This window comes from Panthera leo, chromosome C1, assembly GCF_018350215.1.
Source record: "Panthera leo isolate Ple1 chromosome C1, P.leo_Ple1_pat1.1, whole genome shotgun sequence".
NCBI lineage: Eukaryota > Metazoa > Chordata > Mammalia > Carnivora > Felidae > Panthera > Panthera leo.
The window spans coordinates 184390942-184409496 of NC_056686.1; the positions used below are offsets into that span (position 1 = coordinate 184390942).

The window sequence follows — 18555 nt, forward strand, 5'->3', positions numbered from 1 at the left end:
TAGCTAATCTGAGTTACAGAAATCCTCACCAATCTTTGCTATGTCTATTATAAAGCCCACCTGAATATTTATTGAAAGCAAATAACTTCTCACTATCCAAAGGCCACCAACGAAAATCACATGGGAAGGAAATGATCCCTACCTCTGAGGACAGGAATCAGTGTGGGCTGAATGAGTCCAGAAAAGCACAGAGGAAGATGCCGATCCGCATGGTGCCAATGATACTATTGGGAAGGCGTGCAGGGTAGGTGGCCAAATACATGTGAATTCTAACTAGACTATCTCACACCTGCTAAGCTACAGGGAAGACTATGGAAAGAAGTTGGGTCAATCTTACAACCTTAAAATACAGAAGGGAGAGAGACAGCTGCTCATCTCTTTTCCACGCCCAGCGGGATCTGAGGCCCACTAGAAACAAACAACCAAGAGGGATCACAACCCACTGCTCCTGAAGGTATGGGAGCATTCATGATTTGTTTGACAAATCCCCTACCTCCAACAGAGGGCTATACTAAATCAATTCAAGCACAGGAAAAATCTTCCCTAAGAGTTTCCCCCAATGACTCTTTCATAAAATCTCCATCCTACTGCACATAGCAAAATCCAGAAGCTAAAAAATAGACAAACTGTCATCAGTTATTAATTCCTGGACCAAGGGACATCTTTAACACAGGACTGTCATTGTAAAACTAGTAAGCACTCAGTAACCAGCCCACACAATGCTGTGTATGTGTTTTTTTAAAGAGGAGAAAAGACCAAAACGTGGGTAAGAACAAGACTATTATAAAAACAAAACATGAAATTAATTAACTGAAGTTTTCTGAATGACACAATGTCTTTTTACTCTTGTACCACATTAAAAAACTTGACCACAAGGCAAAGGTAAAAAGAAAGCAGGCCAATGTCAATTTCTTTTTTAATAACTGGCCTTTCACCTCCAATGAGCCAAGTAAGACAAAAATGATATTCTCACATAAATGTGGGAATAAATTATTCTGATTGTCCAGCCACTGAACCAGGCATTGTCTATACCTAACACCTCCTAATTTACTGATGGCTTCTAAATCCTTCTAGATAATCAAAAGAAAGCTAATGTTTTACATTTGATTTGAAAACCAAAAGCTTTACTATTTTGCAGTACTAAAAGCAATAAGAAATATGTAAATCATACATTATAATATTCAGGGAAAATATTGCACATATACAACCCAACTATGCAAAAGAATGCCTTAAACCATAACTAAAGGGGAATGCCTGCAAATGTTACCTACATTTATCTCCAGGTTGGTCCATCAGCATTTTTTTCTTTTTTCTACTTTTCTGCATTTTTTAGTTTTCTATAACTAACAAGCATTGGTTTACTATTAGAAAAAAGTTTTTATTTTAATTTGTAAGTTTACAAGGCGCTTAGATATACACAAATGGGGTCTCATAAAATAAGTTCTCATAAAATGCCATCCCAAGACAGCAAGTTCAATTTTGTTATTTAAACTCAAAACAAGCTCCCCACTCAATTTAAAAACATGTATGTTCAGTTACCAATTCCAAAATGTCAATCTTTGGTTCATGCCTGTAAACTATAGTATCAGTTTGAACTGTAGAATAAATTCACAGACTAGAAATATAATGCTGTTAAACAGGATGCTGGTTAAGTACACATTCCCTGGAGCCAGTTTTTGGTGTCAGCCAAGCTTTTTACCTCTCTGAGGTAAATGGACCTCGGAGTGTCTCTGTTTCCTCATTGGTAAAATGCGGACAATGATATTATGTACTTCATGGGGTTATTATAAGGATTGAATGAGTGAATACATGTGGAGCACCTAGAACAGCGGCTAGTACAGAAAAAGTACATAATATTGGTGCTTAGTACCTATTAATAATATCAATTTTATTAAATACATTTGTAACATTCTATCACGTCAAAATGTCAGTTGCTCTCAAAAAAAAAAATTACACCATGGCTTAATAATAAGCTAATTCTGATGATATTACATTTATCCTATACCAAAAATGGAACAGTCCACACAGGTAAATTTTTCAGAAAACTGAGATTTCACCTTTTAAGTGCCCACATCATTTTATTTTTAATCCTCAAACCCCATTCAAGATCTTCAAGTTTGTTCTGGCTCAGGAGAAGCCTAAATTTGCCAAACTCCTTTACAGACAAGATGGGGAGAATAAGGTCAACATAGCATAATATAATGTCAGGTCCTACCTAACATGTTATTATATATTTATGGTTTATTTTTTATGTCCCCTACTGGAATGCACCTTGAAGACAGGGGCATTATGTTTGGCTCTTTGCTGTGTCCCCAACACTTAGAACAATGTCTGACACAAAACATTTGTTAAATGAATGAATGACAAAAAGCGGAGAATTAAGATGTGATTTTTAAAACTTTCTTTGTAGCTTTCCTCTCCATAAAACGGAACAGTTAACTCAATCACATTTCTTCCAATGGCGCCCAAGAAACTAAAGATCTTAATAAAGAGCTTTTTTTATTTTTCCAAATAATTCTGATATATTTTCTACTGCAGAGTATCTAAAGCAGGCCCCCTTTCAAAGAAGTCTTTTCTCCACCCCACAAGGAATCACTGTATTCTTAATAATAAAACAAGACATTTCAAATTGTTATTTATTGCTGTGGCTGTGCAGCATATTCTCAAGAAGAACCACCATCTGAAGTTGGTAAAACTGCTCAGAGCTTTTGATCAAGAACAGACTGCCCTCTTAATCTGCTCCCACGATGGTAGGCCCAGCTTTTATCTGGGAGGTTATTAGACTTTGTAGAGCCAAATATTGAGGACAGAGGTTTGCCTGGGCTATGAACTTTCCAGAGTCTCATTCTCTGATTTACAAAACTGACAGAAGGAATATGTCGGATTTATCTCTCTGCCGAAAGCGAGGGAGAAACTGAGAGGAACCTCGGGCACGATTTGCATATAGCCTGCAGCAATCTTTTCAAACCCCAGTAACGAGCTTGTAAAACAGTAGCACAGATTTGCTGTTCTGTCCTGGGTGATATTTCCTCATACCAAAACTAGAAAGGCAGAGGTGTCTGTGTCTTCTGTCATTGATACACAAAAAAATTTGCCAATTACTGCTTTTGAGCAACCAAATGGCACTCGCTCTGGAGCTCACAAAGCTACCATAAAAAAAAAAAAAAAAAAAAAAAATGAGTTGCAAAGTGATGGGTTTTAAATGCTTATCACAATCATGTGAAATCTATCTAGCACCTTGGAAACAAAACCAGGGTGGCCAGAGTGACCAAAAGACCAGCAGGATGCTTTTCATCCCTGCCTCCCACCACCACCGCTGAACCTGTCCTCTATCACACTGCAGATAAAAGAGGTCCCTGACATCTCAGGGTACCACTTTGTGTGCCAAGTACCTCAATAAATAATGAATAAACTGCCTGCTAACGGAGGCTACGCAGATGAATGAATATTGAGTTGAACTCTCACCATAATCTTAAAATACAATAATAGTGTATCTGAGAAAATTTGGCTATCCAAAGTACAAATGTAAAATTTACACTAATATAAGTAAAAGATCTACCATTCTGAAATTTCACAATTTTGCAAAGAATTAACTAAAATTATAAGATGTAGATGACAGAGCTCTTATCCATTCAAAAAAGAAAAAAGGGAAGTAGGGAATTTTAAAAAAGCATTTTAATATTACAAAATGCTGTATGGACAAGAATTTTTTATTGTCTATCATGAATGTCAAAATAGGCTTTACTTAGAGTTGAAATATGATGTTATAGCACCAAGACTGAGATTCGTATCAATAGAGAACTTTTCATATAAAAGATCTACTCAAAAAGTAATAGCACTATCTATTGAAGCATTTGTAAGTGAATTCATTTAATGAATATGCTCTTTATTAAATGACTTTCTTGAATAGAATCTGTACTATATCTGTGCTTCTTAAAGCACAGAAGGACCCGAGTCTTCAGGAAATGACTACCTTACATTTAAATCTATATATTGGTAAAAGACAGTTATACTTTAGAAGGAACAGAATAAAAAATTAATCACAATATAAATTGTATCACACTATCACCAATTTTAGGTTGTAGCTTTCCTACTCATAACTCCTCAAAGCTATATATTTTTAATGACATATACTTTAATTATTAAATAAAAGCTGTATATCACTGTAGGTCAATCTGTTTAACCTAGATCATTTTACAGGAATGCCAGAACATGGAACTCAGATGATTAGCCCCCTTCAGCTCATGGACATTAACACCTAAAGTCTAAAAAGAGGGATTTAAAGCAATTTTAAAAATACACCAAAGCTAACGGCCACCATGGCAAACTGCCCAACAAATAGCTGACTAAAAATACTGCTAAAAACTTCTCTCATCATGGAAGAAATAATGAGCTAGTTTTCTAAATGAATTATCTTCACTGATAATGATTTTTTTTAATGGATGTTCAAGTAAAAATTGTAAGGTCAAAGGTAAAGTGAGATCAGATAATTTTTTTTTTTTTTTTTTTAATTCACTGCCCTTAACAGTTCTAATCAAGTACTTCCTACTCAACTGCTAGACGTCCTGCATATCAAGTCCAAGTCCGATAGGGTCTTCATCCTCTACAAATTTACATATAGACAGTAATTCCATCAGTTGACCTATATATTTTAGATAACACATATTTGTGCCAATATAAATACGAGGAATACAGAACTATAAACATCTATATTAGATATTCATTCTTAAATATATATTGGACAAGGAAGTAAAATGAGCATTACTCTTCCTTTGGCATTTAAAAGTAGTGTTTCAGGTTTTGCTCTTTTTGCAGGTAAATAAGCATATATGAATATTTAATTTTATGTAGTAGAGGAGGGAAGAGCGTAGGGGCGTTGTTAGAGATTTGTATCGGCACAGGCAGTGTTTTATATTTTGGCCCAGTCAGCTCTAATGAGGGTTGAGACATGGTTAACAGCAATTTTGGGTAGCTTTTTTAGCTCTCTTTTGAGAGCCACAGAATTTTTTAAAAAGCAGTTTGTTTGTTAAAAGATTGCTCCAAGGCCTAAAATTTCTAAATATGCACCTTTTTTCAACATTGCCCTTATAAAGAAAAAAACTGCTAAGAGACTCCCAAACATGAGAGTTTAATTAAAGAAGGAAAAGTGGGGAAAAAAAGAGAAAGAGCCAAAGAAAGAAACCAAGAAAGCAATACAAGGCAAGAGATCATTTTAAACATTTTCAATGGGGAGAATGTCAAACTTTCAGAGCATAAAAAAATCTTTCAGCTCCAGACAACATATGCCTTTTAAGCATCTTCCCTTACAAAAAAAAAAAAAAAGAAAAAAAGTGTGATTTTTCTGAATTCCATTACAAGGTTATAATTGAGTTTACTAATTGTTTATTTAAATCATAGTATTTGCAGTCATTTATAAGGTTAAGGTTTTCATTAAGTTCAGCAAAATAAAAATAATTCTGAATTAACATGACAAACATTAATTTTAGAAAAGAATTTTTAAAAATTCAAGAGGATGAGAGAAAACACGTCAGCCAAGTGCAATATATAGATCTCTATGGCTTCTGATTTGAATAAAGAAACACTAAAAAGAAAATAATAAGATAATTGGGAAATTTTTGAACCTTGATTGTATATTTCATAACATTAAGGAGTTTTTTAAGAATCATGCTAATATTTGTGGTTATGTTTTTAAGATAGTCCTTATCATTAAGAGATACTTAGTAAATATTTATGGATAAAATATGAGGTTTAGGATGTGCTTTAAAATAATCTGGGGGGGGGGGAAGATGTGGCTAGGGACAGAGATGAAACAAGACTGACCATGAATTCCTAAATGTTGAGGCCAGATGATAAATTCACGAGTATTTATTTACTACTTTAATCTCTCTATTTTGTATATGTTGCATGTTCCCAGAATAAACATTTTAGAGAATTAAAGAAGAAAGCATTGCAAGCACCGAACAATCTAAAATGAAAGTATATTTATTTCTAATGTTAAAATTTACCCAAAAAGTAGCTTCTTTGTAAAGTTCTTCCCAATAGTATGTTGTATAAAGCTAATTCCCTGAAAAGTATATAATAATAAATGAATGAATAATATACAAAACAATAATAAATAAGTAAAAATAAATTAAGGCATTCCTTTAAAACATATCCTTATTATTTTGGTTTTAAATCTTATTCTATTTATTCTTATTATTGTTTCTAGTTCACAGATGTAAATTGTTCTCCCTATACAGAACGCCTTCAAAGATGAGGTCTGGATAAATACTGACAAAATACCTCTAAGTTTTGATCGAAGAATTTGGATCCCAGCAATCCCATAAGTGTCTTTTGAATAAGTAGCTCTTTGAGTCTAAACATTATTACTAGAAGTGCTTTGGCACCATGAGTATAGATAAAACATCACTGCCTTTGGAATGATGACATGGAAAAATCTAGAAATGACGATGCTGATCACTAAGGAATCAAATTATATTTTACTTCTGATAAAAATAGCTAATTCATGAATGGGAGCCAACTTCACGATGACACACAAGGAAAAAAATCTTCATGGGTAGTTTAGTAAAAATGAACCTTAAAAATACCTGTTTTCATTGTCAACAAACATTTATTGAATTCATGTAGACTTCACACTGTGCTATGTAACGCTCGGTTTTAAGGAAACAAAACAGTTTGTAGTTCAGAGCCCAAATCTAATTATTGATGACATTAAACTGGCACTTTTTAGAACTGCATGTATTTCTCCAGGGTAATAAATAATACCTTCAATCCATTTGTTCATTCTTCCAACACTGACTAAATGCTTACCACAGGTGCCACTGTTGTGTTCTGAAAAAACGGGCCTCTAAGAACATAAGAGTTTCATCAATAAAAAAGCCAACAACAGGGCTATCTTTTTTTTTATTTTTTTTTTTAATGTTTATTTATTTTTGAGAGAGAGAGAGTGCAAGCAGGGGAGGGGCAGAGAGAGAGGGAGAGACAGAATCTGAAGCAGACCCAGGTTGTCAGCACAGAACAACAGGCCCTATCTTAAAAAACGGAGACAACAGGGGCGTCTGAGTGGCTCAGTCGGTTGGGCATCCAACTCTTGATTCCGGCTCATGTTATAATCTCACGTTTTGTGAGACAGAGCCCGAGTTGGGCAATGTGGTACCTACTTGGGATTCTATCTCTCCCTCTCTCTCTGCCTCTCCCCTGTGCACACTCTCTCAAAATAAATATTTAAAAGTAAAAAAATAAAAATAAAAAATGGAGACAATGGTGTACAGAAGTGGCAAAAAAAAAAAAAAAAAGTTTTCCTTTAAGGAGATAAAGCAAGGATTTTTTGGAAGTTTTAACCCATATTTTCCATTTGGCCATGTACTTCCAAAAACTGACAAGAAGAGTAATTCTTAAGTATTTTTCAAGAATAAAACTAACATTTATTTATAAATTAGCACTAAACTATAAATAAATTTTATATGCATTTCGATTCTCTGAACCTCAGTATTCAACATTTCTGAGCTCAGAGGATCAAAAATCAACTAATAATCCACATACTAAACTTCTCTTATGTTATTAAACTACCAAATGTAAGCTCCATGAAAGCAAGATTTTTTTTTTCAGTTCTTTATCCCCAGAGCCTGGAATAATGACAGGAACATGGTGGGAATTTAATAGTGCTGATCAATTTGAAAATCAGAATTGCTGTGGAATATGCTTTATTTTCCTATCAGGAATCATTTAGGCTTCCTAATAAGCAGGGACAGTATATCTGAATTACTTAACCTACTATAGGCCTTGTATCTAGTTTTAGCAATTGGCTTCAATAGACAATTCTGTGAGATTTGGTTTTTTTGTTTGTTTTTAATGAAGGCTGTCTCATTTGCCTAAAAAAGTATCTCTATGTATAATTTATCATTATAGAATAAGTATAATCATTATGAAATAAATATAATCCTTATGTGTTCAGTAAGCACCCAATCTAAAAAGTCCCGCCTTTCAGGGCTCATGTCAAAGAGTAAGGAGCAAACATTAAATAAGAATTGATGCCTACCCCAACTCTAAACTCCACTGATCAGGTCTATCACAGGACAGCTCTGTGGTTAAGAACCCTGACTCTGTGGAGTTGGATCACTGGGCTTCAGGTCTCAGCTCTTCCTTCCAAAGCCCTGTGTGCCCAGGAAAGTTACTTCTCTTCTTTGTTTGCCTGTTCCCTTATCTGTGAAATGGGGAACATATAATTTATTTCAAAAAGCTGTTGTGATATTTAAATAAGTCAGTACATGTAAATCTCTTAGAATAGTGCCTGACATATTATAACTGCTCAGTTAATATTACTTAGCACTGTTAAAACTATAAGAAATTCCTTGGTTTGTTTATACATCATAGGGACTCATTCATGACTTATTCTTTTTTTTTCATTTTAAACTGAAAAACAACAGAAATACATCTGTATCATGCACAAGTTTTCACACTTACAGACACATTAGGGAAAAAGGGAACTGCTTATCAAAAGTGGGTAATAAGGTAGAACTAACACATTCACACTTATTAAGAGCATTCATGGGGCACTTGGGTGGCTTAGTCAGTTAGGTGTTCGACTTTGGCCCAGGTCATGATCCCGCACTTCGTGGGTTCAAGCCCCACATTGGGCTCTGTACCGACAGCTTGGAGCCTGGAGCCTGTTTCAGATTCTGTGTGTCCCTCTCTCTCTCTGCCCTTCCCCTGCTTGCACTCTGTCTCTCTGTCTCCCAAAAATAAATAAATATTTTTTTAAAACTTAAAAAAAAAAAAAAAGCATTCATGGAGCGGAGCCTAGGTGGCCTGGTGAGTTAAGCCCCCGACTCATAATTTCTGCTCAGGTCTTGATCTCACGGTAGTGAGATTGATCCCTGCATCAGGCTCCATGCTGAACATAAAGCCTGCTTGGGATTCTCTCTCTCCCTCTCACTTTGCCCCTCTCTCTCTTTCAAAATAAATGCATAAACATTTTAAAAAGAGAGAGATAGAATTCATGGAGAAAGTAGAATTTCATACTTTATTTTTAAAAATTTTTTTAATGTTTATTCTTGAGAGAGACAGAGTAGAGCAAGGGGGGTGGGGTGCAGAGAAAGAGAGGGAGACACAGAATCCGAAGCAGGCTCCAAGCTCTGAGCTGTCAGCACAAAGCCTGATGCATGGCCTGAACCCACAAGCCGTGAGATCATGACCTGAGCCAAAGTTGGACACTTAACTGACTGAGCCACCCAGGCACCCCAGAATTTCATACTTTAATCCTACTATTCACACTATGATATTTTAATAGATTTCCTTTGTATTTTTTCTATGCATATATGAATAATTTTATATAATTGAGACTGTATTTGGCACTCTGCTTGATTCACATAACATGGTATTAAATCCATTTTTGTGTCGCTTTTTAAAAATATTTTAAATGACTGCATAAATTTAATTATTCCAACATAAGCAAGAAAAAAATGGTAATACACCTTCTCTTGAAGCCATAATTTTTATATACTAATGACCCCAAAAATAGCCAGTCAGAAAAAATTTTTGCTTATTTATCACTCAGCCTGTTTGTTTTCATTATTAAAAAAAAAATTTTTTAATGTTTATTTACTTTTGAGAGAGAGACAGTGAGAGCCAGGGAGGAGCAGAGAGAAAGAGAGGGTGACAAAGAATCTGAAAGCAGGATCCAGGCTCTGAGCTATCAGCAAAGAGCCCAATGCGGGGATCAAACTCATGAACCATAAGATCATGACCTGAGCCAAAGTCAGACACTTAACCAACTGAGCCTCCCAGGAGCCCCATTGCCTGTTTATTTTTGAATAAAATTTTCTGGTCAAAAACAAATTTTACAATCTTAAAAAAACAAAAACAAAGCTGGAAATAACACACTCCTTATCTCAAACTACAGTACAAAGCTATAGTAAACAATATGGTATCAGCATTAAAACAAACATGTAGGGGTGCCTGGGCGGCTCAGTTGGCTAAGCATCCACCTCTTCATTTCAGCTCAGGTTACAATTTCACGGGTTTGTGGTTTCAAGTCCCGCATCGGGCTCTGCGCACTGACCGCGAGGAGTCTGCTTGGGATTCTCTCTCTCTGCCCCTCCCTCTTTCTCTCTCTCTCTCAAAATAAATAAACTTTAAAAAAAAATTTTAAAAACAGACATATAGATCAATGGAACAGAATAGAGAGACTAGAAATAAACCCACGCATAGATGGTTAATATACAATAGAAAAGCCAAGAATATACATTGGAAAAAGCACAGTCTCTTCAATGTATATGTTGGGAAAACTGGACGGCCACATGCTAAAGTATGAAACTGGACCACTAATTTACACCATCCACAAAAATTAACTCAAAACGGATTAAAGACTTGAATGTAAAACTTAAAACCATAAAACTCTTAGAAGAAAACACAAACAGTAAGCTCCCTGACATAGGTCTTAGAAATGATTTTTTGGATTTGACACCAAAAGCAAAGGCAACAAAAGCAAAAATAAACAAGCAGGACTACATCAAACTAAAGAGTTTCTACACAGCAACGGAAACCATTAACAAAATGAAAAGGCAACCCAGTGAATGAGAAAACATATTTGCAAGTTATATATCTGATAAGGGGCTAATATCCAAAATATATAAAGAACTCATAAGATTTAATAGCAAAAAAACAAACAATATGATTAAAAAATGGGCAGTGGATCTGAACATTTTTCCAAGGGAGACATATAGTTGGCAAGGGGTACATGAAAAGACACTCAACACCACTACTTATCAGGGAAATGCAAAACCACAATGAGATATCACCTGACACCTGTTAGGATGGGTATTATCTAAAAAACAAGAAATAACAAGTGTTGGCAAGGATATAGAGAAAAGGTAATACTCGTGCACTGTTGGTGAGAATGTAAATTGGTGCAGCCACTATGGAAAATACAGAGGTTTCTCAAAAAATTAAAAATAGAACTACCATGTGATCCAGCAATTGCACTCACTTCTGGGTATTCATCCAAAGAAAAGAAAACACTAACTTGAAAAGATACATGAACGGCCATGTTCACTGCAGCATTATTTATAATAGCCAAGACTTGGAAATAATCTATATGTCCATCAATGGATGAATGGCTAAAGGAAATGTGGTGTATACACACACACACACACACACACACACACAAAATCACTGAGCCATAAAAAAGAAAGAAATCTTGTCATTTGTGACAGCACGGATGGAACTTGAGGGCATCATGCTAAGAGAAAGAAGTCAAACAGAGAAAGAAAAATACCATATGATCTCATTTATAAGTACAATCTTAAAAATTTTTTTTTAGTTTCAAAAACCAAGCTTATAGATACAGAGAACAGATTGATGGTTGCCAGAGGTGGGGGTGGGCAAAATGGGTGAAGGAAGTCAAAAGGTACAAGCTTCTAGTTATAAAACAAGTAAGTCACAGGGATATAATGTACAGTACGGTGACTATAGTTAATAATACTATATTGCATATTTCAAAGTTGCCAAAAGAATAAATCTTAAAAAGTTCTCATGATAAGGAAAAAAAATTCTGTAACTACATGTGGCAATGGATGCTAACTAGACTTCCTGGGGTATTTCACAATATACACAAATATCAAATCATTACGTTATATACCCGAAACTAATATATTTATGTCAATTATGCCTCAATAAAAATATATATAAATAAAATTCTAAAAGTTACTTTAAAACTTACAGGACACAGAAAAGAGAGAAGATGATCACTTACAAATTTAGTCAAATGTGCACAGAGAGGAATCAAGTCACCATCACTGCCACTTCCCCAAATCTGCCATCCACATTATCAACTATGAATAGCTACTTGATCAGTATGATAAAGAACACTCAATGACATGGAGAGATCCCTAGCTATTACCAAAAGCGTTATGGGGCAGAACTGAAAGAATGAAAAGGAAAGAAGAAAGAAGAAAGGGAATGAGTATAATTTGAGGGAACAGTTCCTAAGTTAACACTCTTCTTCCAAAACTAGAAGACTTTAGATTCAGAGATATGGACTCATGATCCACCATAAACTGTGCCTGCTGTTTATTAGATCTTAGGCTACCTACTGTAGGAAAAGCAAAACACCTGCCATCTTTTGGCTTTTTGCATATGCAAAATAGCAGGTCAGATGTGTCCTGCATCTCTCATCCTTGAGAATCACAGAGAGCTAATGGTATGTGTCCTGGGAAATAAACAGTTGGGCTCAGTTAGAAACACTGTGCCCGTCATTTATAACAGTATTTTTTGCCCTTAATTTCTCAAGTCCCAATATGTGGCTTCAAATAATGCCTGGAGGATGTGGTGGTGGTGTTGGAAATCCTTGAATTGCATTTTAGTGGAATTTCTGTCATCCTTTAGAAGCAAATATCTTTCTTAATAAAGCCTTTTCAGCTCACTTGGAGGTAATGCCTTCTCAAAAAAAAAAAAATTAACTATCCCATGCTCACAAGACCATGGGTTCATTACCTTGTCATTAGGATAAGGTATCACTCCAAAATAATGACATTGCTAATATATTTTCTCTTTTCAAGGCAATCTGAGTACTATCTAATTCAATTATTGAAACTCTTTTCTGGTCACGTCACAATAAAAAATCATGTTTCAAGAACCTCAATTTTTAAAATAGGCTCAAGCAACCCACTCTCCTTACAGTTTAGTTCTGCCCAACTTTTCTAACACAGGAAGAAGAGGTTCAGAAACGCTCAGTTTCTCCACTGCAGATGGATTTGCTAGGTCATCCAATGACATCCCTATCTTGGAGAGATTATCTAAACAATGAACAAACACACAAACAAGACCAAAACAAAACAGAAAACTAGATGCATAGAAAGTCAGATTTCGAATATACGGTTATATTTTGTTCTACCTCCTTTTCTAGCTTTCTGTTGCTCTGCTGTTTGCCCAGCACACAAATGACCAGTCTCGTGCTGCATTCTGTTTGGTCTATAATAAACATGCAACAAACTGCATACGTTTGATGATCTAAAAATGACAACAGAGATCTAATACAGTCATTTCAAAATAAACAATTGCCAAGTTCTTCCATTTACCCAAAACAGAGATCAGCAGCCTAATTTAAAACTAAACAAACAGCATTTTTCCCCCCTTTGAAATTATAGTACAAGACCTGGTGCTAAAACCTTTGTTTACCTACAAAATAAAGTATTATCTATGATCTAGAGCACCTTCAGAATGTTGAGTCAACTTTTTAAATGTATAATATTCAGTATTTTTTAGTCCTGGTTTTCAAAAACTTTGGGGAAACAAATATTTGCTTTTGACTTCTCTCCTGTTTAATCCTCCACTGTAGGCCATATCCCTTGCTAGTGTATCTATCTCACCTTGGTGGGCAGAACTCTCAGTCCACATCACTGAATGGAACAGTGTGGCTCCCTAGTGCAAATTTCCTTAGAGTCCCTTCCCTGAGCATGTGCCAAGAATCAAATCTTGGCCACTTAGTGCTCTGTGCTCCACATGTGAGCTCACGGCGCGTTGAGCAGCCATGCTAACGGAGATGGATAGCCCTGTCAAACAGGAAGCTGGCACACCAGGATGCAAGCAGTGGGATACAGTGACCTTTACATTCAGAAAAAAATATCCTTAAAATGGCATGAAAAGTTTCGGAGGGGGGTGGGGGGCGATGGGGGGATTCCTTTATTTCATTCAGGCAAATAGCATAAAATAAAAGCAGGGGTGCCGGGTATGGAATTTGCTCGGGATTAAATCTTGAATCCCTTACACAAGAAAAAAAGGAAATGAATCATCCTTTATCACACTGCTCTGAAAGCAGTGCGCTGGACAATTCAGCTCTTATCACTGCACCCGACAGGCCAATCACACAGATTCAGACCACACTTAGACTTCCAATAATCCATGGGGTACCACCTGCCCTGGGAAAACATTCTTGACCCCTGGTTTCAGATGGGCTGCTTTCCTGGTAGAATTACAATCTAATTTAAAGACTGAAACATTTTTCAAACAGTGATGATCTGCTTACAGAATCAGTCAAGAGCTTGGATACTAAATCCCATGTCCTCGGTTGCCTTACCTGTAAACTTTGTATGTACTGTTTAATCTCTCATAGTTTCCTTATCTGAATAAATGGAGGCTTTGACAAGGGGCTCATAAAAAAAAAAAAGTTGCAAAAATCTGTGGCACATATACACAAATGTTAAGTAAGAATAGTAATATAGAAAATGAATATGCAAAGCAAGACCTGGAGGTAACCTATTGCTTTCCTTCGGTTATAAGGATTATCATAAACTATAGGATTCAGTCATTTGAGCTGAAATACAATAATAATCATTCCACTGGGTCAAAAAGTTTTCTTCCATTTTCCCAGGTTTGGGGGATGTTTTTGTTATTTTTTTTTTTTTTTTTTTTTGTAGTTCTCTGCCATGAAAGAACAATGGGCTATGCTGCAGAGTGAAGCAACAGAAACTCACAATGTGCTCCCCAGTGCTCTATGATACGTGCAGAAATGATGATGCAATTTTAATACTTAATTACATAGATACAGTGAATTGATCACAAAGACACTGAGGGGAGTTTTTTTGTTTTGTTTTGTTTTTTTGTTTTTTACTGAATGTACTACACTAAAACTACAGAGCAGTTTTCAAAGATAACAAAAGTATGATAAAATGTACCCATTTTTTTCTACTTAATTAAAAGCTAATTGTAAAGTGCAGAAGCTATAGGCGCAAAGCAATAAATAAATTTAGAAAACTGAAAGCTTATAAATCACGTATTAAAGTTTGGAGAAGTTAGGACCAAACATCTCAACGCTCTGAGAACACCAGTTTCGGGACTTAGAGAAAGTAACAGAGCTTTCAATGCCAAAAAAACCCCTATGATGATCACTTTAAAATGCAAGTTTATTTTGGTGGCTCTAAAGGTGCCGGTCAAATATTTCCCAAAGCAACCAGAAAACAAAACTCGGCAAGAAACATTCTGCTATTCACTGTTTGGAAAAGATGTTAAATCTGACCATTCTCCTCCAACCCATGTTTGGAGAATTATTTCAGGAAACACATTCTTCCTCAAATCCTGACACAATGAGGCGTGGGGAGGAGGAAGGGGATATGCGTTAATACCTTGTGCCTGAGCTGCGGAGCTGTGGGAGTACCCCAGGGCCAGGAGCGCGGTCTCCACCAGCTGGCTAAAAAGCACATCTTTTCGAACCAGGACAAACTCTGCATGTTCTTCTCTGTTGTCATATTCAAGAGAGCCATCCAACTGCTCCACCACACAAAAGACAGGAATCATCAAACCTGGAGAGACAAAATTCAAGAGCAAAACACAAATATTACAAAGCAAATCTCAGTCACCATGATGAGAAGGGAAGAGGCAGTTATAAAAGTTACTCATCTGTGATCGACAATGGTTTAGATTAAACAAGCCTCTTAGTTGGATGGGTCTAATGGGAAAGCTGGGGATGTTTTTCCCCTTCCTTATTACTCTCAGACTGCAGCAGAATTGCCTCGGGCGATGGCAGAAGCCCTCAGATTCCAGTCATTAAAAAGTGGAGTGCACCAATGAGGTGTCCTGACTGAGACCCTAACTCCACAGCCAGCATATAGCTGAGGTCAAGGTGACCTTCTAGACCCTTACATCTTTCATGTCTATGGTTTCACCATTAACTGTCAATCAGGACTAGTATTTCCAGATCAGATTTGCTTCTGTCGGTAAATATAAAAGACCTAGTAGAGAGGCATATTTGATTTCACAGTCTAAGCTATCATGTGAATATGTACAAGAAAGTCAATGGGAACTTTTTTTTTTAAGTTTATTTATTTATTTATTTTTGAGAGATAGAGAGAGCACGCAAGCGAGGGAGGGGCAGAGGCAGAGAGAATCCCAAGCAGGCTCTGCACTGTCAGCACAGACCCCACGTGGGGCTCAAACCCATGAACTGTGAGATCATAACCTGAGCCGAAATCAGGAGTCAGATGCTCAACCACTGAGCCACCCAGGTGCCCGTCAATAGGAACTTTTTAAAAGTCCCTTTTATAGCTTTTATTTTTCTACATCTTGGTAAATAGGGCATCAATTAGCCTGAAAATGCCCTGCTCCTGAAAATCTTAACTGACATTTAACTTGTATCAAAATATGCATCCACATGTAAAACTCTGTCTTTCTTTAAGTTATTATTTTATATATTAACACCAGTTACCACTATAAAGGGAACTATCTCTTCTTGTGTTTTCAGGAAAAAGAAGTAAACTACCCTAAAGAATAAAGCAAATTAGTCTAGTTGAAAATCTGTTGAAATCTGTTGTCACTGAAATATTTCTCTGCTTTGTATCAAAGTGTGAAAAGCTAAAAAATGTTTAATTCGCCAAAGATTTTTTTATAAACTGTTTTTTATTTTTAAAAAAGTCATACAGGCATTTAAATCTAAACATAGCCAAGGCATAAGAAGATCAAAGTTTTACCAACATACAAGTAATAAACATGGACTCTGCCCCACGTAATTCACACAAGTTAGTACTTTATAGAAGAAGATCTGTTCTGGGTCTTCTCTCTTTGTGCAAAAAAACACAAAAGTTATGAAGAATAGGTGGGCAGGCTGAGAGATGGGGTGGTGGACAACGAGCTGGTCATTGCTGAAGGCACTTTACAATAAAAATAAGACTTCTGGGTAAATGAGGTATGGGAGTCCCGCCTGTGACACCAGGACTGCACAGTTCTTCTAGAAGCCCCTCCCGTTGCCTAGACCCTAGAAGCCTCCCGACTCACTCTGATCTGGAAAGCAGAGGGTGGGAGCAGACACTGCAAACTACCAGCTCACAGATGTAGATTTTTGTTCTAAAGATAATACAATGGTGCCACTGGTTCCCATGTGCTAATTATTATTATTAAAGATAATAAGTATAGGGTGTAATTATTAAATATAATCATTATTAACAATAATAACACTCATTAAGAACTGTTATCACTAAGGATCATGGTAATTATTATTAAGCCAGCACAACAGGCTAACAAGTCACACCAAACTATCCCCTGGACAACTACAGCCTCTGTGTTTGCCCTTAAGAACAGTAAGGTAGCATTACTGTTTGTAGCAAATACAGTATCCATGGTATAGATTTATGGAAAATAGGAAACAAGGATGGAGCGAACTGATTGTTTGGACGAACAAACAATCGTCCAGGAATTTAGCCTGGCCACATGGTGCCTTATAAAATATTTTTTAAAGCTGTGACCAGTAATGGCATATCAAATGTTCATTTATGCCCAATTTATTCCTAAATATATGTAACACATGAAATGAATAATATAAATTAAATTTCCTTCAAATTATCTTTGTGCTCATTCATTTATCCAATTTTTATTCCCTGGACACCTATTGTGTGCCAGGCATCCCCTGTGGCTTCAGGGATACAAGTAAGAACAAGTCTGACGTGGCTCCTGCCCTAAAATCTTCCTAAGCAAGCATAATGGCATTTTATAGGACCTATTCATCAGAGTCCTCACCAGCAGGGAATGGCCCCCATTTAGACCTTGTAACTCTTACAGACTGGTATATGATCTTTGTCCAAGGAAGCAGGTTGATTTCTATTTTTAATGATTTAAGCATATGCACACATAGGGCCATGTAGTCAGTGGTGCCACAAGCTATACTTCACCACTAATACCTATGTGTACATAAGTTTCAGTGCTGAAAATCCATGTGCAGTTCCTAATGTCAACATCGGAGTGTCACACATCTGGGAGTCACAGATAAGGCCTTTAAGTGAATCCAGTTGCTCCATAACCTATCATGTATCCATTACTTAGGAACCATAAATCTTCCTCAAGTCTATGGTCAACTGCAAAAGACTCAAGACCCTATCAATTTTTAGAAATAATATTAACAGTTCAACGAGTGAGATACAAAATATGACATTAGAGCACAGGGGTCTCTACCACTTAGGAACTTACGTTTTGAAAGTGTCAGTTACCAAAATATTTCCTACACATTTTAGTTCTGTGATTAAAGAAAGCAATTGTTATCTGACATGATAGCAATAACTCTTTACAGTCAAAAGGCAAGCACCCATCCATCACAGGCATCACCTACTTTGAAAGAAAGAAAGGAAGGAAGGAAGGAAGGAAGGAAGGAAGGAAGGAAGGAAGAAAGAAAGAAAGAAAGAAAAAAGGACTTGGAGGTCATTTATAAAACAAAACAATATTAACCAGAAACATATGACAACAGAATTTACTCTGAAAGCACATATATATGAGACACTAAAAAATAAAGAGGTTATATTTAACCCCTAGAAAAATGTACATTTTTACTTGAATTTCATAGATCTAAGCAATTATGAAATGTTTACAATGAAATGCAATTTTTACAAAAGAAGAGGAAACATAGGTGTGGTTACTAATGACAATGACAAGAGAAATAAAAAATAGTAAAATAGTACACTTGGGGTCAAGTGGGAAGAAGAAGAAAATTAAGGCATAGGTTTTAAAAACTTAAAAACAGCAAATCCCTGGAAAAGAAAACGATAAAAGAATATATATATATATATATATATATATATA

General features: G+C 36.0%; 1 protein-coding gene across 4 annotated transcripts in view; it reads right to left on the bottom strand.

Moving 5' to 3' along the window:
• Positions 1–18555, bottom strand: part of SATB2 (SATB homeobox 2) — a 218708-nt gene that overhangs the window by 180133 nt on the left and 20020 nt on the right. For all 4 annotated transcript variants that reach the window (XR_006205634.1, XM_042949625.1, XM_042949623.1 and 1 more), the window contains exon 3: positions 15120–15296. Coding sequence is in view for 3 of the 4 variants with exons in the window: in XM_042949625.1 (XP_042805559.1) it covers positions 15120–15296 (177 nt within the window). In the remaining variant the exon portion in view is untranslated. The remainder of the gene's footprint in view (positions 1–15119; positions 15297–18555) is intronic.